At 38.9% G+C, this 24,372-nt stretch overlaps 1 protein-coding gene across 1 annotated transcript; it reads left to right on the forward strand.

Annotated features, from left to right (window-relative positions):
* The first annotated feature begins 2,602 nt into the window (after positions 1–2,602).
* On the forward strand, positions 2,603–24,330 carry chs1 (chitin synthase 1). The gene is made up of 34 exons (XM_029462320.1): positions 2,603–2,649; positions 6,459–6,594; positions 7,880–8,065; positions 8,628–8,829; positions 9,928–10,088; positions 10,484–10,559; positions 10,987–11,105; positions 11,688–11,865; positions 12,239–12,335; positions 12,446–12,542; positions 12,864–12,985; positions 13,402–13,497; positions 13,873–14,037; positions 14,139–14,286; positions 15,015–15,080; positions 15,184–15,359; positions 15,457–15,515; positions 16,291–16,491; positions 16,600–16,768; positions 16,991–17,106; positions 17,305–17,484; positions 17,586–17,690; positions 17,800–17,917; positions 18,612–18,693; positions 18,779–18,975; positions 19,191–19,300; positions 19,534–19,615; positions 20,586–20,739; positions 21,025–21,129; positions 21,209–21,319; positions 22,009–22,146; positions 22,279–22,358; positions 22,629–22,695; positions 23,412–24,330. Exons 1-34 carry the CDS (start codon positions 2,603–2,605, stop codon positions 23,493–23,495), a joined length of 4,230 nt encoding a protein of 1,409 aa, XP_029318180.1. The 3' UTR covers positions 23,496–24,330.
* The last annotated feature ends 42 nt before the right edge of the window (positions 24,331–24,372 follow it).

The following is a 24,372-nucleotide window of genomic DNA, read 5'->3' on the forward strand; positions in this document are numbered from 1 at the left end:
GGATTTCATTTAACATTTCATTCATTATTCCACTCCTCCCTTGCCATTTTACAGGCTCTGAGCAGTCAATAAATAGTGAGAGACAATGGACAGTAGCCTCTCCATGTGTATCTACAGCAGGTACTTATTCCCAACACGCAGCCCATATGGCTACTAATTATAGTTTGGCATTGGATATTTCCGTGTGTCCAAATCAGAGCCAGGGATGGATACCTCGCTACTGACCTTTCTGCAGATCTGAGAGGCATCAGCTGTGAATAGCAGTAACAATGCCCTCAGTGACATTACCATTGTGATGTGAACAACATTTCACAGATCATGAAGCAGGACTGTCAAGCTGGGATCACTGCTACTGAGAAATGACAGACACCAAGCTCTCGTCTTACACAACTCCTTTTACAAACAATCTTTTATTGGAAAGTTTTATCTTGCAAATGATTTTGCTTCTCCAAATTAAACGCATAAAAGCAGCTATTTCTCAAGGCCTCGCTCTCTGGTTGCTGTGTGTTATTATCGTGGGACTGTTCTCAAACCCAACCACCTGAAGGTGGGGGAAGATACCACCGCCATGTTGACCATATGGCCGGCTTATTATGCACTGGCAGAGCATCTTAATGAGAGTCCACAACCTGACAGAAACATTCTTTTGAGCCCACACACATACACACACAAATGCTCACACACACACAGACACATTAATATGCGGCCATGGCTTCATAGATGCAAACACACACACACACACACACACACACACACACACACACACACACACACACACACACACACACACACACACACAAAGACTAGTGCAAATGTACACACACCACTTAAGACACACATGAAGTATATGTACAAACAAAGACTTTTATGCATAGTCCGTTTCCTTTCTCACACTCACACACACTCACACACTCACACACTCACACACTCACACACACACATGCACAACTGAAAACAGTGAAAAATTATTCATCGCCATCGGCTTAAGGGAAAGCACTGTACTGACACCCAGTGGTAACAGTCACACACTAAATTTGTTCCGGCCAATGAGGTCAGCACTTGACGCAAACTGGTTACATCTTTGTTGTTATTGTGCTGGAGCATTTTTAAGACATACAGCCACAATGATTTATTACATGAATGGTGTACAGCCCACAAGAATAGGATAAAACTTAACCATGTTTACAAAAAAAAGTGACATAAATGTTGAACACTTGCAAACAAGCCTGTTTACAGTAAGGGGGAAAACATAAAACTGGGTTTAGGTTCGATTAATAACAACAACAACAAAAGCAACATAGTCATGGTTGCCATTGTGCTGGTTGAGTCATAAGCTTTACAACCAGAGTGAGATAAAGAAAAGATAAAACTCGCCATCTTATGCTTCCATTGGGCCTTTGTTCATCAAGCTTTACACAACCTTTCATATATTCACCAGTATACAAAACTCAATCCAAAACTCTATACTGGACATCAAGGGGTCATATAGGCAGCGTTTATGTGAGATCCAAAACAACACCAGTGCACCTTCCACACAGCAAGATTATCTTTAGTATACACTAAGATAAGATGTTGACCTGAGTTAATTAAAGTAAAGAGAGAGGGTGAGCGTGAGTGCATATATGTGTGTGTATGTGTGTGCATGCATGTGTGGGTGTGTGTGTGTATTGGTGTCGGTGAGGTAGAAGTAGAAGAAGAAATTACTGGAAATCCACGTGAGCGTGTGTGTGTGTGTGTGTGTGTGTGTGTGTGTGTGTGTGTGTGTGTGTGTGTGTGTGTGTGTGTGTGTGTGTGTGTTTCAGTGTAAATGATCCTTGTACCTTTTTATTGCCACATATAAAAACTGATATACAGTAACTTGACATTTTTTGATCACTGACAAACTTTGATTAGTCACGCCTCACACGCATGTAACAGAAATCATGAACCTTACTCATGTTGGATGGTTACAGTGTCTTATTGTCATGGTTACCTTTTAGTATTTCTGTCAAACCCACAAACGCACTTTCTGTTTTGCATAGCTTTCATAAACTATGACGAGCAGAACACACACACACATACACCTGAGGGGGCTGGATCCGACTGTCTAAATGGGTGTCCCTTTCATAAGATAGTGATAACAGAGACTTACTCATGAACAAAGGACAAACTGACCGACAGATTGACGGAGACTTTGACACAGTCGGTCTCCAATCGATTCCACAATTGAAACTTTTCAAAATGAGAGTTATTTAAAAATGCATGTGAGGGATTTCAGAGAGTTTCATGACAAACCTCTTTCCTGCGGATAAAAGTTTGCCGATATTTGAGTTTGGAAGACATTTTGTGAGTTGGAGGAGAACTGAAGGTAGAGCTTCTGGGACGAAGAGGAAGCAGCTCAGGGTGGATTGCTGAAGACTTAAGGATAAAAATCAACAGAAAAATTAAACATATTAAGGTAAAAATTCTCAGTTTTCTTATATTTAAACATGATTTAATGAAATTAATGCTCACCATAATTTAAAGAATTTCTATTCTTTGTTATGTGTTAATGTTTAACTTTAAAATACATATTATACTGTAGTTGATTGAATATTTTTCCTCTTTGACACACAGACTTAAGATGGAGGAACTGAAATTCAGAGGAAAGAAGAGAGATATAAGACACAGGTAAAAACTGAGCCAAAATTCCATTTATGTTTTATTTAAGGTGGTGACTGATGTTACAGATGAGAGACAGGGAATCAGATGAAATGAAATGAATTTAAATACATATCACAGCCGCCACAGTTTAATCTTAATGAGCCTGTCTGATCACCTACAATTGGAAAAAAACGTGTCTTGCCGAAGCAGGAATCCATCTTCTTCTCTGGGGGCTACTTTTATTCTTGTGGCCCACGTTGTCTTTGTGAGGCTTTTTGATAGACTTAAACAAACGTTAATTCGTGAGCTGGAAGCATGATCGCTTGCGTTAGGAAGAACCTATGGAAATATTCATTTAAAAAATATATATTAGGTGTGTTCTCTGTGATCTGTTTATGTCACGCACAATAATATCTGAATTCCTATTTGTATTTATACTTGAAGTAAGCAGGGCCTACGAAGAAAGTTGTTAGACTTTGTATAGATTACTATCACTGGACCAAGGGAATGTTATGGATTTACAATTAATCAATTATAAAAATAATTTAATTATCGAAACAGCTAAAGATTATTCATTTTAAATCGATGCAAATACCTCATCAGAAAAGCTGGATCCTGTGCTGTGCTACAAATCTCTTTAAAAACTGATTAAATAATCTAATTAAAAACTATATTAACAAAAACATTTCTCCTCTCAAGAAGCAGCGGTCTGTTCAGATGGTAATAGCTGTTCTTGTGAGGAAATCATTTGTGTACAATAGTTGTAAAGAAGGCTTCAATATGTGAAAGAGGAAATATTCACAGTGATTTTATTATTTCCTTATTCATTTAAGAACAGCCCAGGTTATCCTTTAACCAACAAAGCTACAGAATCTAAATGTGTCATGGCGTCGAGTTTTAAAGTTGTGTGATTGTTTGTATTCGTCGGACAGATTTAGAAAGAAACACATTCAATGCACCACTCAGCTTTTCCACTTCCTGCAACGAGGCAAACAATCAACACTTTTAACCTTTTCATACGTTGTTAGGAGGTTAATTGTTAGTGAGATAGATATTGGTAATAGATATTATCATTAAATTGTGCACCCAGTCATATATCATGAAATAGTGTATTACCAGGTTTCTATTTGGTTCAATTTACAGTTTGAAGAAACATTTAATTTCCCTTGTGCACTGCTGTGCTTCTCTTTATTGCTGTGGCTAATATCATCCCTGCATACACTGACTGCTGTTAGGGGAGTGTTGCTCCATTTAAAATGTTAAATACGTACTATAGTTTTAATCACATTCTGCATGTTGCCATCTCTGAGGGTTGTTTCTTGATTTCAATTAATTTTTTTAAATACACTCAATTTATCTTCTACTTTCCCCTTTATGATTAAGATAAAGTTTTATCGGAAAAAAAACTTACATTTCCAACAACAAATCATGATTTTATAAACTCTGAACTTTATAGTATATGTACACTGTGAGCAACTTAAAGCATTTAAGTGTGTTGTAAGATCACCAGAGGGTCAACAATTCAAATGTAGGCAAGTTAAACTAACCTGCTCTGAGCTGCACAGTGGCCTAGAGTAGAATAACAAACTGTATCATAATAAACATACAGGATGGCAGAACTACTTTTGCAGATGAGAAAAGCAGAACTGATTTCCTGTGAAAGTTAAAAAATTGTGCTCAAAAAAAACAGGAGGCATTCAATGTCAGATGTTTACCACTGAGCGCCACAGGAAGTACCGTACTTCCTGCCTGGGGCCATCAAACTCTTCAACTCCTCCCTTAGAGCGTCAGGCACTCTGAGTCCATAGACCGACCCTTGGACCTATTCCACACGTCAGCAGCCATAACCCCAGTTATTATATCCCAGAGTTATTATATCTAAACTGTGTTTCTATACTTGTACCAACAAATTGACTGCGCAATACTATATAATAATATTGTATAATACTGTACATTTCAAGCAATATTCTTATGTATTGGACTTTTTTGGCGTTAAATACTCAACCGATTTTTATCATTAATGTTTTTACACTATTGTATATTGTAACTTTACTTTAACTTCTCCATGTTTTTATAAATATATATATATAAGAACAAAACCCAATTTCTCCTCGGGGACCGATAAAGTATTTTGGATTCTGATGTATTCCAACACTAACGAAAGGCAGGAACAAATATTATGACTGTTGGGTCAATTATGAATATGGTTTTGGCGTGACGGCTGATGAGACGAAGTTGGACCTGGTCTGTTCCAGTTTGAGTTCTTTGGTGTTGACAGTTAAAATCCTATATTGTGCGATATGTGAAGATTATAATCTGAAGTCTTCAGGTCCAGTCACTGTCAGTCCAATATTTGCACCACACGTCACGATGGAGACACACTGGTAAATAAACTTAAGAAGAAAAAGAGGGGCTTAAAAGTGTATGTTGTGTAAGTGTGCGCTGGGAACCACGACACAATTAATGTTTAAAGTGGGTCAAACAACACACTGGGAGTAATGTGGTTTGTTGTCTTGTGCATTTACTCTGTCGTAAGGTTTATGCTCAGACTAAAGTTGGTGGATGCAATCTTCTCCTGTCTTTGTAGGTCTAAGCTAGTTTTCAGGCTTGTCCCAAGCTTCAGGGGATGTGACAAGTATAGCAATTCTTATTGTAGAGCTGTGAAGAGAAATAATTACAATTAATAGAATGATGCCAGGAGGTCTAGGGAGCATTTAGCAGCATACGAGACTTAATGGTAAAAATAGATACCAAAAACCCTTTTCTTCACTGTCATTTAGATTGTATTCTGTGTTAGATACTGTGTCTTTGTACAGACATGTGATAGCATAGTATAATTTCCCCCAGCACTTCACAAACTTTTAATTGTGATTTTCAGACGGCTGAAAGTGTTTTAAATAAAGTATCTTTGCTCTTCTAAATTCAGTAGCTCTTCGTGACTATTTATGTAACGACGACTTATTTATATGCCTCAATAAAAAAAAAGATTATGTCACTATGCGCACACGGCTGCACCCTCAGCTTCTTAACACACCTTCTGCCATATACGTACTGCGGAGTGGTTCACTGGTTTAGCTGGTGTTTTGAGAGTTGCCATGGCAAAGTCAAAGATCACAAAGTGTTATCCAAACAGGAGAGACAAACCACACCCTGACAATTATTCTGTAATTAGATTAATCAGCAGTCGCACAGAGGCGGATGGAAACTCAAATTTAATCTGTACCCTGACCCCTCTGAGGAATGTACTGTCTGTGGTATTGTGTATTGATAGAAGCTGTGGGCGATGCACTTCACGAGCTGACGTGAGGTCACGCGAGAATCAAATACCGCCATACCCTTACTGATAGTCTAATGAAGAAATCATAATTATCTATCGAACCTTCTTGAGGCGTAACCGGCATCCAACTCTGAACATGATTTACGTGAGCAAACCATTTGAAAAATCATTATTGTACGATAATAAACTTGTTTTGGAGTCATTAGCTTCCTTGTGACAGGACAATGCGTCCTCTTGTTTATGACTTTTCCCGTATATCAAACCCTTCTGCATTACCACATCCTTAAAGTCGCTTCCTTCGGACACTCTGACTTCTACTTTTAGGGCACTAAACTAGCACGTTCAGTAAACTTACACAGAATAAGGTTTTCTCTGAGCTTCACATCGATACAAACTATAATCCTGTAATTAAAGCATGTCCAGCATCAGATTATAATCCAATGTTTCTCACTGCTGTACTGCCACCTTGGTCAAGATGGATTGTAGCCTTAATGCGTAGGAGAACTGTGATGAGAGCTGAAGTAAATCAATGTATGTCATGTCCATGTGTGTGTCTCAGGGATACATGGGATCCATTCCAGCTGAACCCGATAGGATCTGAGGAGGAAACTAAGAAACGATGTTTCCAACTGGCCCAGTATCTGGTGGCTGTTATTGTGGGGTTAGCGGTCTTGACCAGTGCCGTTGTCGCGAAGGTAGGATTACCTGTCCGTCTATCTGTCTGTCTATGAGTCTATTTATGAATTCATCGATTCATCATTGGTGTTGAAAGGAAGAAGCATCCCCCATAGGGCTCCTGGCACTAAACATGAAGCCTCAAGATGAAAATCTCCAGATTAGATGTTATCTTAACAATCTTTTCTTTTCTGCTCTACCCAAGAAAACCTTTCAAATCAATTATTCTATTTTCATTTTTGAAGTCTGAAATTTGATGTATAACACGAAGCATTTCTTCTGCTTGTATTACAATTTAGCACGAAAGTGTTTTGACTTCATCACTAAACAGTATTTTGGCTCTGTGACTTCTTTCTTTGGGTTTTCCTGGATGACTTTCTGTAGGTGCTTCTTTTGTTCTTCTTCATGATGCAAACGCATCACAGGATCTTATTCAAATAGCAGTTATACAAAACTCTTACTGGCACTCGAGTTTGAAGCTGTTCCTGCGTTTAACATTTTGAAGAAAAGACGCCACTATACATGTGCTGATATATACAGTATGTATCTTGAACTGCATCACTTCCTGTAGCCTACGTTGTATAGTTCCTGGGAAATATTTAACCAACCCTTGGTGGTTAGAAAATGGAATACTCTTTAAAATGTTTATAAACTTTATAAGTTTTCGAGTGATTGTAGTTAAAAAAAAAAACCTTGTGTGTCTTATGTGTCTCTGTCTGACTGTCCACAAGAAACATGAATAACTTGAGCACTATTTATGGTCGGACAGGGCTTAGAGTCCATGACCCTTTTGTACCCAACTCTTCTTTTTGTCATAGTTGTTTCTCAGTATCTCTGTCTCCTTCTTTGAAAGTGAATCTTCATTTGCTCTCTACCAATCTTTAACTACAGTATGTGCATGTGTTTGCATTGTCTGCACCTCTGCTTCTGCCTCTATTCCCTTTCAATGTGTCCATCTTCCTCCTTTGGCCTCGTCTTTCCCTCTTTTCCTTGATGATGAATCACAGGACTATGCTCAGTCATAAAACAATACATATAATAGTCTCTGTTTACCTATGTAATCAATGCAACTTGATTAATGTACAACCTGATGAACTTCCTTATTGGTGTGAGGGTAAATGACGACAATAATATGTGACGCACATGGTTATATTTACAGGAAGTACTGCTACACCCGAGACTTTACTGTAACTGCGCTCAAAATAAAGTCAAATGCACTCTTTAAGGGTCTATAAAATCTCAATACAGAGAAACTTGAGTTGAATAACCAATACATAACATTTCCTGTATCATCTGTTCAATCAGGGCTCTCTGTTGGTGTTGTCAACCTTGTCCAGTCCAACCTCCCTGCGCAGCCCAAAGGAAAAACAGTTCTACATGCTGATGTTGGTTTTCTGCCTGGTCTGCCCCAACTTCCTGGTGTTTATGAAATCACTGTGGAGATGTGCCTTCAAGAGCTTTGTGCAGCCCAACATGAAGACCATGTCATGTGTACGTTTTATACTAAAGCATACTCATTTCTTATCTGATCTGCTTTACATGTAATTATAAAGAATAAGATAGTGGAACAATGTATATCATGGCAATATAGCAAGGATATCACACTTTTTGTCATTCGTTATTTACGGCTCTACTCGTTATTATTAATCATAATGAGGCAGACAAATTAGTGAATGGTTTGAAATGGGTCCACACCGTCAAATATAAGAAATGAGCAGATCTTGACCATAGTATGCCAAAAGGGTCATATTGTCATGTTTTGATTATTATTCCATTTTGAGCACATTGAGATTTATGCTTCTTGTGGTTTTCAAAGAATACTGCAAACAGGAAACAAGCAAGTGTGTCACTGCCACCATCAGCACATTTAGTAAATCCATGTAACGTAGGACAAGAGACTAGTTTGATTTCCTGATTGTTAAACATAAAAAAGCAAGCGTCAGCATGTTTTTTTCTCTAAATCTCATTTTACATTTGACACTTTCAGCCACCCTATAGCCCATATAAACACTTTAAGTGTGCAAATGTAATGATGTGTTTTCCTCTTTTCCAGATTTGTGCCATTGAGTGTCTGGTGTCTCTTGGTACTTCAACCCTGGTGCTAGTCGTTATGCCTCAGTTTGATGTGTTGACTAATCTCTTCATCAGCGGAGGAGTCTGTATTGTGTCTGCCATTCTGCAGATAATATACAGACTACAGGGAGATAGGTGGAAAATCGTGTTTCCAATCTGCTCCCTAATTCTGACAGTTGCTGGTAAATCTCTTTACTTTACTGCATATCTGCAACACTGTCTGCCTGCCTTTCTCTGTCTCTTGTTTTAAACATACTAGAATGACTAGGAGATCATTTGTTTAGTAGCCATTCTGACAAGAAGAAGAGGACAACAACTAGTTATCCTCTTCCTCCTACAGAAAATGTGCAATAATAGATGTCATTCTCGTTTTGAACATATTTCAGTTCAGGCTGTCTCTTCAGGTTTTGACTGAGCTGAGGCGTCTCTAATTATCTGTCAAGTCATCCCTTTCACTTTTTTGTTATTGTTACGTTTTTCCATGCAATGTCTGGTTCAATACACCTGCCGCCCTCATTATGACGACCGTCTCAGATGAATTATGTAACATCTACCAACTGGCAAGACAACACTAACAACTTCTGATTTGAGCATTCATGTACGAGCTGCATGTAGGTTACATGCTCCAGGAAAAACACCTGAGCAGCTCACATTGTTTAGAAAACATGTTTGAATACTGACAAACCTTTAGCAAATTAAGCATTTAAGTACCAGCTGCATATGCTGACAGAGAGAGTGTGTGTATGACTGCAACTCTGTCTCCTAGAAATAACTTTTATACCGTACAAAATAGTTTTCCAAATGATGTTGCTGTGGAAAACATAATCACTGGTTGGATTCTTTATTATATCATTGTAACGTATTTTTGAGTGAATGAATGAAGCAGCAGAGGTGGTCACAGGGTGGATGGTGGGAACAAGTGCAACACCTTCCAGTCCGGGGTTCACATTCTGAGTCCTGTCTGTGGTTATGTTTAGGCAACAAAAACACTAGTTAACATAAGGTGTTAGGGAAAGATTGTTGTTTTGTTTAAATGTCTTTTCTTTCCCAAATCCTATCCGAGTTCGGCCGGTGCCAAAACATAACCATAGACAAAGTTTAATATTTAAATGTAGTAATAACGCTGCAGTCAGTACAAGCGGATAGTGAACAACAAGTAAAAAGCTTGCATTCAACTCCCTGACATGATAGACAGTGAAACAGGAGATACTGACTAACCAACTAACTAACTAACTAACTAACAGTTTAACTATCTAACTAACTAACTAACCATCTAACAGGTTACTGCCTGCTGGGGATTGACTACTATGTTCGCGTATCATCATTTGTGGATCGTCAGAACTCCGACTGCTTTGTCTACATTGCAATTGGAATTTTCTCTTCATTCCTCATCTCCCTCTGCTGGTGGGAAAATCCACTGCAAGCTACTAATCGCATGCAGGTATAATGTGCTTCTACAATGTGTTTCTATGTGCGTCTCCACTGCAACAACTTCCAAACTAGAGATCTACTCTTTTATTTTTAAAATCAGCCACCAAACTGGGATTTACGCCATCAATTCACCCCTCTGTAGACTATTAGTTAATGATTTAAAAAGCTGGAATCCCCCACTGACGCTGAGCCCTAACATGTGCACGCACTCACGCATTTTTTCTCCACGTCGTTTGCATGTAGACAAAAGGTCAAAACACATAGAAATAGCTATGTTTAAAAAATACCCACGTACGTGTTTACTAGGCCTGAGCTTTTGTTGATTATATATATTAATACATACTGCATATTATTGACTCGACATGATCAGAGAAACTCTTCCCCATTCTTTGTTTCTCCCTGCAGGAAACGCTGAAAGAATTGGACGGTTTCAGGGACTTTGTGTTTGTCATCAGCAGTATTCTGAGAATAATAGTGATAGGTAATTATCTGCCATCAAGGTCTGTGTCAACACACAATACTAAAAACAAAACATGCTGACAAAATAACACAGGCTCTTCAAATGTATTACCAACACCAACATCACTGCGTATTACCGAGCTTTCTCTTCATCTCATTTCCAACATTCCCACTGTGAACAAACAGTTCTGTGCTGTTAGAGCAGATGGATTGCAGAGGATGTTTTCCAGCTGTGATGAAGTCTTCAATTGTTGTTTTCAATTTTATAAAGCTATGCTTTCTATTTTGCACAACAAAATACTATTCCTCTCTATACATCCCTATATTTGCTTGAATCTTACCATTTCATCTTACATTGTGCTCCTTCTTATATTGTATATACTACATACTTTTGATATTTTATGTTTATTGTCCCTTTTAAATCAATGACACTATGTATTGTCTTTTAGGAGCAGTATACCTGTTCTACCATGTGCTTATTGAGAAATCCATCACCTGGTCAGACTTTAACCTGCAGGACAATGACTGGGAATTACTGCAAATAGGACTGGTGCTGTTTTTCTTACAGGTAGGTAAAAGTAAAAACAAACAAACAGGTAGAGACAGGCAAAGATGGGCAGTAGGTATGTCTGGACTATGTACACATGAGTCATGGGTCTCTTCCTCTGCTCCCCTTGAGGGATGTGCACTAAGGAAGCCGCCCGTCTTTAGAAAAGTGGCGCCGGCAGACAAAATTACGAATCAAGTTTGACGTCCTGCAATGTGATAGTTGTTGTTATTTTGAACAGGATTTTAACCTTTTTTTCTTTTAATTGCTTCTTGATTTAATGCATTTTCTGTTACTACTTTACTTTTAATGGCTCACAGCAGTCAACACTAAAGCAGCCAATTAAAAAGTCATTAATCAAACCCATTAGATTTTTTTCCTGTTCTAATCTAGTTAAAAGGTGTGTAACAGAACTAAGAAGAACTACTAAAAGAATCTCTCACATTTGATTCTTGATGATTTCAGCAGGTTTAACTCAATAAGTACTTAAGATCACTTATTTACAAGTGTAGTCAAGTAACTTTTCATTTCAAGAAAAGTGTAATTTCACGCTCAGTACTTTGCCGTTGGTGTAAAACATGTTCCCCTCTCCGCCTGTCTCAGGCCTTCTGCTCAGCAGCCTGCCACTGGTTTGGTGTGGTGGCCTGTAAGATTCATGCGGTCAGGATGAGTTTTGCGCTGCCAGTATGCTGCACGGGACCTACAGTGCTACTGTTGGGACTGATACTTTTCATAACCGAGGCACAAAGATTGGACGGACCACAGCACGGGAGCATCACAGGTGAGTGTATTCATATTAAAAAAGTGTTTGTGATCTTCTAAAATGTACTTTTCTTTCTACTAAGTTAGTTTCATTTCGTTATTTTAAGAAAGCTGACACATGTATGTCCCTGCTCAATCATGTGCGAAAGTCATTAAAAAAAATCCCAATATCACAAATGTGCCTCAGGGGGCTTTACAATCTGTACAACATACGACACCCTCTATCCTTTACGACCCTCGCTGGATTGTGAGAAATCTTTGGCTACAGGTTCCTCATGTCTCTGTACTGAGGAAGGCAAATTGATACTGAGAAGCTCTTTGTGATAAGCAAATGAAACATAACTTCACTTATTACCGATATACTCAAACACGTAGCTATGTTTCCATTGCAGAGTTTTGTGAGAGCTTGGTGTTCTTGAGCACTAAGAACACAACCCCTGTGGTTTTACTGGAAATCACAAGGAGCATTTGCCGAACTTCACTCAACAGGTACGTTTTAGTGTTTGCATCAGGTTTAAACTGTGTTCAGACACATAGATATACACACAAACACAATCTATGTATATCTTCAGAATGTTTATGGACTATTTGTTTGACAGCTACTACTTGCAATGGCCTTTTTCAATGCTGGCACTGGAGGGAGTGTGTATGTGGTTAGGCTTCGTCACGTGTACCTACTATATATGGAAGATCAAGGTATCCACACACACACACACACACACACACACACACACACACACACACACACACACACACACACACACACACACACACTCTGAAAAGAGATGTCTCTGAGATGTATACAATGGGAGTGAAAGTAATTAATTTTCTTTGTGTTGTTTGCAGCACTGTTTACGTTTTTAAAAGTCTGCAGCGATATCGCTCTCCAGAAAACAATTGTCCCTGTTAATGTTGACGGGTCAAAGAGCAGTTTTGTATCAACCCAGGGACTTCTTATGTTAATATCAGGCAGAAAAGACACACACCTAAATGCCTCTCTGGTTCACCATGTCTTAGGTCCAGCGTATCGAGAGAACCTCTCAGCTGTTTGTTCGTCGACTCTATGAATCTGCTTTCATAGATCTGTCTCTGCTGCTCAACACCAAGATGAAGGTGCCCCGAGCCCAAAATCAAGAGAGGTGAGAGTGGTCATAGTTTAAGCAGGTATATGGAAGAAATCACTCGAGGTGATAACTGTGTGCGGAACCAGTAGGAGCGCAGACTCAGATGCAAAGCAAAATTAATTTAAAATAAGTCATGAGTAGAAGATATCCTTTTGAAGTTGAATGCATGCTTTTGAAGATGTTGTGTGTGATTAAATAATGTTGTGATTTAGAATCATCAAGAAAAATTAAAACACACTTTTATGCATCCACAATGAGTTGTATATGTACATGTGGTTATTGTATGAAATCATTGGGTCTGTAGAAAGTCTCCAGCCACTAAAACAGATCAGATGCTTGTTTCCCAGACTGAGACGTGTATGGTCACAACACGAAATGTCTAAAGCTTCTGCTGAAAACCTCTCTCCCTTCCCCTATGTTCTCCTCTACAGTCACGACGGCATGCAGAACTGTGTGATCTATCTTTGTGCCACCATGTGGCATGAGAACTATGATGAAATGCTGAAAATTCTCACCTCCATGTTCAGGTAAGAGACACCGTTACTGCAGACACCTGGGTGTACCAGTATCAAATACAAAACATGGGTTTGATTCCTGTCTCGTACCCTTTTAAAGAGCAATGGAACAGCAACTGAAAGCCTTGTTTTTGTTGACGTTTAGCGGTGTAACGATCCATCGATCTGGATAGATTCAATGATGAACTATCCAATACCATCGAAGCAAAGTGAAACCATAGATACATATTGCTGTTAGCAAGCAATGCTAGCGTTGTAACATTGCAGAGTGTGCGGTCGATAGAGGGAGCGAGAGCGTGCGACGGCAAGTAGCCGTAACATTTCTGCTGTATGTAGCAGTGCAATGGGTGCAGTATTGTTACAGTTGTTTGTTTTTTGTTGTCTCAGGCTGGACCGCTATCGAGGTGATCCAAAGGAAGAGCACAAGGATTGCTTTAACTTTGAGTGTCACATTTATGTAGACGATGCCTTCATGACCGAAAAGGGCACAGAAAAGAGGCTGGTTAACAGTTACGTTACTGACTTGATCCAAGTTATCATAGAGGTTTATAGGTGAGATGATCCATCGATCCACCATCTTTCTTTACATTTATCTATCCATCCATCCATCTTTCTAACCAACCATCCATCCATCCATCCATCCATCCATTCAGGGTGTTTACCAACAAAGAACCAGATGATGTGTCGATCATTCAGACCCCCTACGGTGGCAGGCTGACGTGTGTTATGCCAGAAGACAACATGCTCTATATTCACCTAAAAGACAAAAATCTCATCAGGAACAAGAAAAGATGGTCCCAGGTATGGTGTAGCTGTGGTGTTTTTGTCCTAAAAGGTGTCATGGTACAAGATGCTATTTGGTGGCCAACAGTGAAAGACTTGCTCCAGGTAGTTCTGAGTATGACGCAGGGCATTACCAAAAGGACTCTCAGGTCCTGAAATGAAATGAAATGAAATGTACAGGCTTGCCTAGTAATCTCTGAGAAACAGCAACAATTGGAGAAATGTTCATGTACTTAAATTTAGAAACATGTGTCTCTTTTGATGGAGGAAGGTGCTCTTCAACTCTTTTCATCACTGAGTAGTCTGCTGATTATTCGCTTAGTCTTAGGTAATGTCTTCCACTTGCTTGTTTTGTTCCAAACTCCAAATTCAATTTACTATCAAATAGCAAATCAGCAAATCTTCACATTTGAGATGCTGAAACCATTTTCTTGAAAAATGACTAAATCAAATATATTATCAGAATAATCTGTAATAAATTCTCTGAACTATTACATTTACTATTTTCAGCTCGACTTAGTATTGCGAAATGAAAAACTCTAATATCATAAATACACTTATGAATATTGATAATGATCTATGGCTTTTCTGAAATAATAAATGTATTAATGCTGGAAGACTTTTAATCAAAACATGTCACCTTTGTTAAAGTTTTTCTTGGACAAATACATTATTTAAATTGCATAAATGTTTTTAAGAGCTGGTCTTGAATTTGCACACTATACATTACTGCGTATGACTTTCAGATTATGTATCTGTACTATCTTCTCGGCTGGAAGGGTTACCTCGTCAAGAACCCTCAAAAGTTCACAGTAAGACTTTTTCCCCCTTCTATCTCTAAAAAGGAGTAAGAAACGTATTAGTATTTTGATGGTACAATATATTTTGATATGTTAAATATCTATTCTTTTCCAGCGGCAGAATAACCCATGCAGAGACAGTTTGGTCTCTATGAATAGAGAGATTTTCCTGGTGCCTCAGCATGACAATGACTACAAGAGAAAATTCATCTCAGATGACCACACTTACATCCTGGCTCTGGACGGAGACACAGATTTCCAACCTAAAGCTGTGATTCTGCTTGTTGACAGGTCAGTGAGAGACAAATCAACAATTGTTTTTAAGTTATTATTGTACAGTATATAAAACCTTTTGAACATAGTACTTAAAAAACATTTTCATTGACAGGTTAAGGATGTACCACAACGTTGGTGCAGCGTGTGGTAGGATCCATCCTACTGGTATGGGTAAGTACTGTAGACATTGTTTTGGCCTCTATAGCAGAAGGTATCAAACAAAGTTCAAGTTGGCTTCAATCATAAGACCCTGAGTTTACTTTAAGTTGCCTGCCCTGTGCAGCTGGCACGTAGAGCGGTACAGAGTAACCAGGACGGCATGAGCTGAGAGGTTATGTAGAAGCTTCCATTGGATCCACCCAACACAGTAGGGCATAACAAAGTATCTTCTACCCAGCATTTGTAACCCAGTTGCAGAGGAAAGCAACCAAAATCATGCATTTAAATGGGAAATATCACATCAAGTACATTGTAACACCATTTTCATCCGTACCTTGCAAATATAATTCATAACTTCATGAGTTGGTTGCTCAGGAAGACACTTTATTAGCTAGTATAGTAGAATTTTCCCATCCGCAATTGCAGATGTATTCGCGCAAGTGCTTGCGGCGCTGTGCCTCGTAGCATGGTAAAACACGCTTCATTCAAACGCGACAGAATAAAAATAACTCACCAAAAAGACTTTCCACTGTTCCAACATTCAGGTTTGGCTGAAATAACCCCTTAATCACAGAGTTAGATGTGAAAATCCTCGTTAGCCGATGTATTCGTCCAATCGCCCACCTCTATAGTATAGTTACTTGTAAATGTTTATTTTTGTAGCAGAGATTATTTAAGAAATGAACATTTGTGAATTTTCACTGCTGAGGATTGTCTCTCATTTTGGTCCTATGTACTCCTTTCTTTTTTTCACTTTGTCTCTGTGAATCTCACCCTGCCATCCCAGGTCCCATGGTGTGGTATCAGAAGTTTGAGTATGCAGTAGGCCACTGGCTACAGAAGACAGCAGAGCACGTGTTTGGCTCCGTACTGTGCAGTCCAGGCTGTTTCAGTCTGTTTAGAGGATCTGCCTTGATGGATGACAATGTATTGAAGAGATACACAACAACTGCGACCAGAGCGTCGGAATATGTGCAATATGACCAAGGTTGGTTGGGAATTCAATCATTTTTTACCTCGCCTAGTTTTGTTTCTTCTTCGACTGTTCACGTCCATTTCTCACATGTGTCTTGTGTGTTCATGTACATGTTTCTAGGGGAGGATCGTTGGCTGTGTACTTTGTTACTGCAACAAGGGTGGCGTGTTGAATACAATGCTGCATCAGATGCTTACACCAACTCACCAGAAGAGTTCAAGGAGTTTTATAACCAGAGGAGACGATGGGGACCATCTACACTGGCAAACACACTGGACCTTCTGCACAGGTGAGGGTTATTTAGTATTATTAATAGTGGAGTTTACATCTTTAGCCAGATAATTTCTCACTTAAACTGATTTAAATAACATCTGAATTAAAACATTCTGTGTTCTGGTGTTTCAGAGTGATATCTATCGGCTATTCATCCTCAATCAGCTGCTTACTATGACACTGCGACACGTACATTGTATAAATATTAACTTGTCTGTGGTTGTGACTTAAATCACAGCGGTGCAGAGACAGTGAAGCGAAACTCATCCATCTCCAGTCTTTACATCTTCTACCAGATGTTCACTGTTGGCTCCTCTATCCTTGGACCGGCCTCTGTGACTCTCATGATAGCAGGTAGGTCCAGCTTTAGTTAATAACTCTACAAACCCTTCTGTCTTGGGGTTGTCTAATGAAAAGGCAAACAGTTTCTTCACCTCTATTACTGTGTCCTAAACTCTCACATATCCATCTGTTTCCCCTTATATTTGTGTATGAGTCAGTTCTGTTCTTAGTTCATTCCCCTCTCTCTCTCTCTCTTTATGTCTTTTCCAGGTGCTTTCCAATTTGTCTTCAAAATCGCTGGTACAGATTCCATCCTCATCGCAAGCGTTCCTCCCGTGTTCTACGTCATCGTCTGTTTTGTAGCCAAGGCTAACAACCAAATAACCATCGCTGCCATTATGAGTGTTCTGTACGCGTTCCTCATGACTGCATCCTTGTTTTCCATCATTGGTGGGTAAAATCTCTTTGTGACTTCATAATACTGTGTTGGACTTTTGATTTAATAAATATATACCCTGTAAACGCACATACTCATCACTTTCCCCTTTTAGGTGACATGGTGATTCAGGGAACCTTCCTGACTCCCACTGGCTTGTTTTTGATTTCTATGACACTCATGTACGCAGTGACAGCTTTACTACACCCAGAGGAGTGTGGTATGGTTATATTATATTATTATAAACATTAGTTTTACATTTGTATGTTATATTATGTTCATAGTTTAATGTTCTGCTATTAATTATGTTATGTTATTTTCTCCTACAGGGATGATAATCTATGGTCTGATGTATTTCATCTGTATCCCCAGTGGATACCTCCTGCTGACCATCTACTCACTGGTTAACATGCACATTGTGTCCTGGGGCACCAGGGAATCCAACAAGTAATGCACTGATCATTATTAGAAGGAGTAGTGGTACTTTTCGCTGCAAACAACCATTTACATTATTGATTTATCTTCTAATTACTTCATTCTTAATTGACTTTATTTAGCAAAGAGAAGCAGCAAACTAATCATCCAATAACCTAAAGCCAATCTATTAGTTGATTACCTGAATTCTGATTTCCGTACTACTGGTGTTAGTTGTAACAAAAATAACTGAAAGGGGGAATGTAAAAGTAGCATTAGGAGGAGCAAAAGCAGTGTAAACAGTAGTAGACAAAGTAGCATGAGCAGCATTAATGGTAATTATGTTACTATAATCAAAATATTCTATATCGTCTGTGGTCAACATGCACACAAACTGCAAAGAGGAGTTACTTAATACCTAGGTATCAACATCCTAATAATATACGTGATACAGAAATTATTTAATCTTTTGTTTCAAATTCTGAAAACGGCAGAAAAAATCATTTAAGATGATGAAATCCATCCAGTCGTCCATCCATGTTGTGCCGCTTGTGGGATTTGGCTGCTGTTTACCAACACTTATCCAACAGATAGGTGGAGGCCGGCAGGAAATAAATGTGTTTTCATTTAAGCCGATCTGCTTTCCCATTAATCACTCACTGTATCTGTATCTGTATGTCAATGGGTGTATGCTTTTTCTAACTGTCCCTCATTGTCTGTCTGTCAGGGGAGAGGCAGAAGTGAAGAAGAACCATAATATGCTGTGTGACCGAAACTGTAGACTCTGCTGCTGGGACATGAAGCTCCAGGTGCTGTTACCAAACAGCTACTGACAAGCCTTCCAGTGGAGGAATATATGAACAAACTCATTCATTTTATCCTGTTGCTTTACAGATAACACAGGAGACAGAGAATCTGATAATACGACAAATGACAGGCCAGACGGCGGAGCAAGCCCCTCCCCTTGTAATCACCAACCATGGCGCAATAACTGAACAGGCAGATGCAAAGATGGAGCCTGAAGACAAAATCATCACAATCACAACCAAAGAAGAAGCTGAAAAAGGCAATGACGTTGCTTCCTTTAGCAGGTATTTATTTATTCTTTACCAATAATATATTTTGCTCACTAAATAAAGTCAGTCAATCAGAAACCTGTACGACCATCACGTTAAACTGACCCTGACACCTCTCTACACACAGCTGATTTACCCTCTGTCCTTCAAGGATAAAAGCATATATACACTTGAATTGTGAAATCCATACTACCAAACATTCACAAAAATGTGTGTGTGCCTGTGTGCAGTGATGACAGTGTCAACAAAAGGAGCATATCCCAGAGTGTATCCGACGAAGAAGATAAAGAGAAAGACGATGACTTAATGATTGCTGACCTAGAGGAGATTCATGTCAAGGGTGAGAAGCCCATTAACCGTGTATTTGTCCTGGATATTTAACACATGTATACAATTCATTATGTATGTATAGCATACATTACTGACGTGTGTGTGTGTGTGTGTGTGTGTGTGTGTGTGTGTGTGTGTGTGTGTGTGTGTGTGTGTGTGTGTGTGTGTGTGTGTGTGTGTGTGTGTGTGTGTGTGTGTGTGTTGTGTGTGTGTGTGTGTGTGTGTGTGTGTGTGTGTGTGTAGACTGGGTAAAGCCGGTGAAAGATGAGTTTTTGAAGAAACTGACCTATGCCAACATGAAGAAAAATCTAGAACAACAAATACGGTAAATAATTAACATTATACAGAGAAATATTCATTTTTGTATGTTATTGATCACCAGGCTTTTAAGATAAGACAAACATGTATTGACCTCCAGAAGGAAAATGCAGTTACACACACAATATCCACAAAGCACTGTGGCAATGTTTTCACGAAATGAACAGATAAAATAGATTGAATCCATTTTCATACATGTGTCAGAATACCATAAACTCTGCTGTTGTATAATCTTCACGTGGAGCTTATCTATCTGTGTGTACTGGGCACTAATGTTAACCGGGGGCTGTAGTCCGTCTAACGTTACATAAGTTTGTTTATTGGACTAAATCCAAAGTGGCAGAAACTAGAAAACGACCCACATATTCGTCAGGTCTTCTCGGTGGCGGCGCAGCCAAGAGAGCAGCCTGCCGGGGAGGAGAGGTCAGCAGAGCCTCCGTCAGACAGGAGCTCCAGTCAGCGGCCCAAGAGACTTGACCTCAGCCGGGTGGTTTCTGCCACTTTGAATGTAATCCAATAAACAAACTAAAAAAACTGGCACGGGACACGGCTGTAATATTTACTAGCGGGTCAGGCAGCTGTGCTTCTTCTCCCCGTGTACTGAGGACAGACTGGTGCGACAGTGACTCACTATCACCTCTAGAGGGACAAGTGAACCTTCGAGACAAGCTCGAGGACAAATTTAAAACTTGTAGGCTATCCAATGTTTTGATTGATAATGAAATACTATATTATTATATAATATTATAATCATATATTCCCTGTACGTCCGTGCGTGTGTTGTTTACTTGCAGGTATGTGTTCAAGCATAAATTGTAAGACCCTTTATGCGTTTGTGTTATTCATTACACGTGTTTGTATATTTATTGTGTCCTAAGGCGGTCTCAAAACACAGTCACACTGTTGTATCAGCTAAAACTGTACAATTGCAATAGTATAATTACAGTTATTTGTATTTGTGCTTTTTTTGTCCTCAGATACATGCTCCCTAACAAAAGTGAGGAAGATGTGTGTGAGGAGTTGGTCTTAATGTTAACAGACACTCTTAATAGAGAGCTAAGTCACGTGGGGCCTGAAGATATTCTGTCAGAAAGCCAACAGGACAATCTACAACATGCACTGCAATCGCACGTAATGACAATAATAATAATCATAATAATAATAATAGTAGTAGTAATAGCACATAAGCAATTGTTTAGTTTAAAATATATATAGTACTCAATTCTTAAAATAATGTGAATGTTCGTCCATTTTCTGCAATTTCCGTTATATATAATATATCCATCATAAATTAAATATATAATTTTATTATATCACATTTAAATGCTTCTATTTCAGAGGCTTTTAATTTTATGAAAACAAAACTTAAGAGAGGAATGATTGATTACTGAGTAATTGACTCTCTCTGTCTCTAAGGCTCGGCGTATCCTTAAAACCAGTCGAATGGAGAGAATAGAGAAGAGAGTTAGCAGCGCCATCAAGAAAACACTCACTGCCCCGGAAGTGCGAAACCTTGACGAGGTAAGATGATGATTCAGTCCCTGGCTATGTGAGAAGCAAATACTGTACAACGAATGAAATTGTTTGTGTGTGTGCTCAGGGTGAGCAGGACTTCTGGAACAAGTTACTCGAGCGCTACTTGACGCCTATTGTTGACACTAAAGAATATCTGGACGACGTCACCAGAGAACTAAAGTCCCTACGCAACAAGGTCAGCTATCTTCATTTACTGTTTATGCAAATGTGCCTCTTTTTTGTGTCTGAGGCATGAATTATGTCTCACGGGAAGTGCGCATCTTTATTTTTTAGGCCTTAAAATACTGATAATGTATGTTTATTTTCTAATTATTCATTAAAACATTAGTCCGTATTGGTGGCGAGCCTACTGAGGGGTCTACTATAGAAAGGGAGAAGCCAAAAGACAAACTGAAGGTTCCTATACCTATCTATTGGCAAGTGGCAAGCCACGGGCAATCAGGGTGTTCCTGAAGTGCACACGCTGTGATAATATCATAGATGAGTGAAGGCAAAATGTTCCTTTTTTTTATCCCCCAGAAAATGCTCAAATTTCCTGCATTCTGGTGAATATTTGTGCATTTGTGGAAAATATCCTGGTACTTCCTGCTTAAAACGTGTAGTTTGCAAAGATTGCTTTAAGGTTGCTTCACTGCCACCACCTAATTTACAGGAGGCGTCTGTGAGTTGCGTTCTTCAAAATAAAAGTCCTCCGCTACTTCTATGTTTTTATTGGGTGTTCTAAATATTAAGGGGGAAGTGTCTCATCCATCCCTCCCACCACATAACCTATGCCTATGATGCAGACTCGTACTTTCCACTAATGTTGCGATTTAACATTGCACTAAAATAACACAAGTATTAAATTCTCCTTCCTCCCCTCAGGCAGTCTTCCTGTATTTCATCATCAACGTGCTGTGGGTGGTAGCTACCTTCTTCCTGCAGGCCATTGGAAATGATGTCATCAGCATCAAGATCCCTAAAGTTTTCCCCAATGGAACTGAATCTGGAGAAATCCTCAAGGTTGGGACAGACATAGTCCTTGAGCATGTGCTGAAGAGATAGAGATAGTTAAAGGAGGACTGTGGCATATTGTCTGTACTGCTGTAGTTCCTGCTAAGAGTAATCATCATTACTGTCATTCTGTGTTGACAGGTGGAGCCTCTCAGTTTGATGTTCCTGCTGTCTTTTGCTGTTCTTCTCCTTGTCCAGTTTCTGGCCATGTTATATCACAGGTATCTCACACACACACACACACACACGCACACACACTATAATATATAGACATTGAAAGTTAAGCAGTAAAACGTCCTGACTTTCAGATACTGGAGGATTGATTTTGAAGTTTCCCACTATGAACAGGGACATTTTGATTAATACATTCCTGCCTTTAAAATGAATTAAAATGACATCTGCTGTTGTTCTTAGAAGTATTGGACATCCATTTGCTCGTTAATGTTCCCATATTTTCTACTCGGTTCATCTCGGTGCCTCTCTGTTCGCAGAGTCTACACTCTGATCCATGTGGTGTCCTATCGCAGCACAGAGAAAGACTACAAACCGAAAAACGAGGTAAGCCACAACACTGAAACACACGCATGTGTACTGTCTGTGCACATAAAGGGAATTTGTCAGGTACAAGACTGACAGAGGCTTGATTATATTAAGGCACGATGGCCCCTCAACATAACATTGTTAAAGAAAGAGAACCAATGACCAAATAAGGTGGAATAAAGATAGACTTTTACAGCGTTTAAGTTCATAAATTCATATATTCTGTTCAGTAAAGTACATTAACTCAAGTTGAATTTTGAGGTACTTGTATTTTACATGAATAATTCCTTGTTATGCTAGCTTGACGACATGTCATTGAGGCCTACATGTGAGAATAAGTACAATAAGTGAAATAAAAGCAAGAGAATGCCTTTGTATATAAATGAACAGGGCACAAACCCTGTAAAAACTCACAAAACAATTTTTAAAGAGGGATTTAAAAGATTAATAAAACGCTTGCCTGACTAATCTTCTCAGGGATCTGACAGCTGAGAATATGAGATTATAACTCTGTAATTTAGTCCTGTGGTCTCAGAACATACACTTCTAACAAAGCGGTCTTGGTGAACTCAACAATCTACATTTTAATATCTATTTGTCTGAGTATAATTGTAAAATGACAACATTTTAAATAGCATACATTAGTAGTGATCATCATTCTGTAAACATAGAAACATGTTCATTCTCTTGTCAATGAGATCTTTTTTTTCTGTGTGTACCTTTCTATCGTCTAGGAGGGTGAAGAGGATGAAAATGGCATTAATCTGGATAACATCTCGAACAATGGACTTACCATTACCAGTGAGGATATTTTATAGGTGGCTTGTGAGGCTCAGGATAGGGAAGGTTAATATTTTACCAACTATCATACTGCTTTTAACGACCACGGAGGACAACGTTGTTCTGTTAGCAGCAATTCTATGGACTTTCTGGGCAACAATAACGCACAGCAACGGGGGCTACAGGGGGCTGGATGGTCAATAGCAGGTGCTAACGTAGCCCATAACAACAAACTATAACCTATGAACCTATGCACACATTGGCCTGGCCAGTGGCAACTAACCAGCAGCTCTTTAACCACCAATGTGCCGATCAAACACTTCCAGCTTTCAAAATGCTAAATCAATACAGTACATTGTAATGAACAGCATAGATGTGTCTTTGTAGACTGACCAAGTCTTAATCTCGCCTTCAGCTATTCTGCAGCAGCTGTTTTTACTTCCAGTGGCACAAGGGGAAACAATTATAACAAATCCAATAGTTTCATTTTGCAATTTAAAATGAATAATTATTAAGATGCGAGTTCAGGTTTTTACACAATGGGATCTTCGGTAGGATTGTTCTTCACAATCATCTTTCATCTCTTCAAACGTGTATTTAAAGTGTGGTTGAATTCATCGGGTCCTCGCACTGAATCATTGTGATTTGGTGATTATTCATTCTCGTTGTGTGCCAGCATCAAAATCAGTTTTTAGGAATCACAACCATTTTAAATGCGATATTTGCACAGAAATACGTTAAACTTTTTATTGCTTAACCTCATATTTTATACTCTGAATAGTTTGAGTAATTGTAAGTGTGTCTTTAATACTGTGGCAGGATTGTATCAGTGTAATTATGTATACCAATAAACATGTCAGCAATAAATATAATCATGAACCTGACTGTTTTTTTTAGTAAAAACATTTGATGCAC

Source organism: Cottoperca gobio, chromosome 3, assembly GCF_900634415.1.
Source record: "Cottoperca gobio chromosome 3, fCotGob3.1, whole genome shotgun sequence".
In the NCBI taxonomy this organism is placed as follows: Eukaryota; Metazoa; Chordata; class Actinopteri; order Perciformes; family Bovichtidae; genus Cottoperca; species Cottoperca gobio.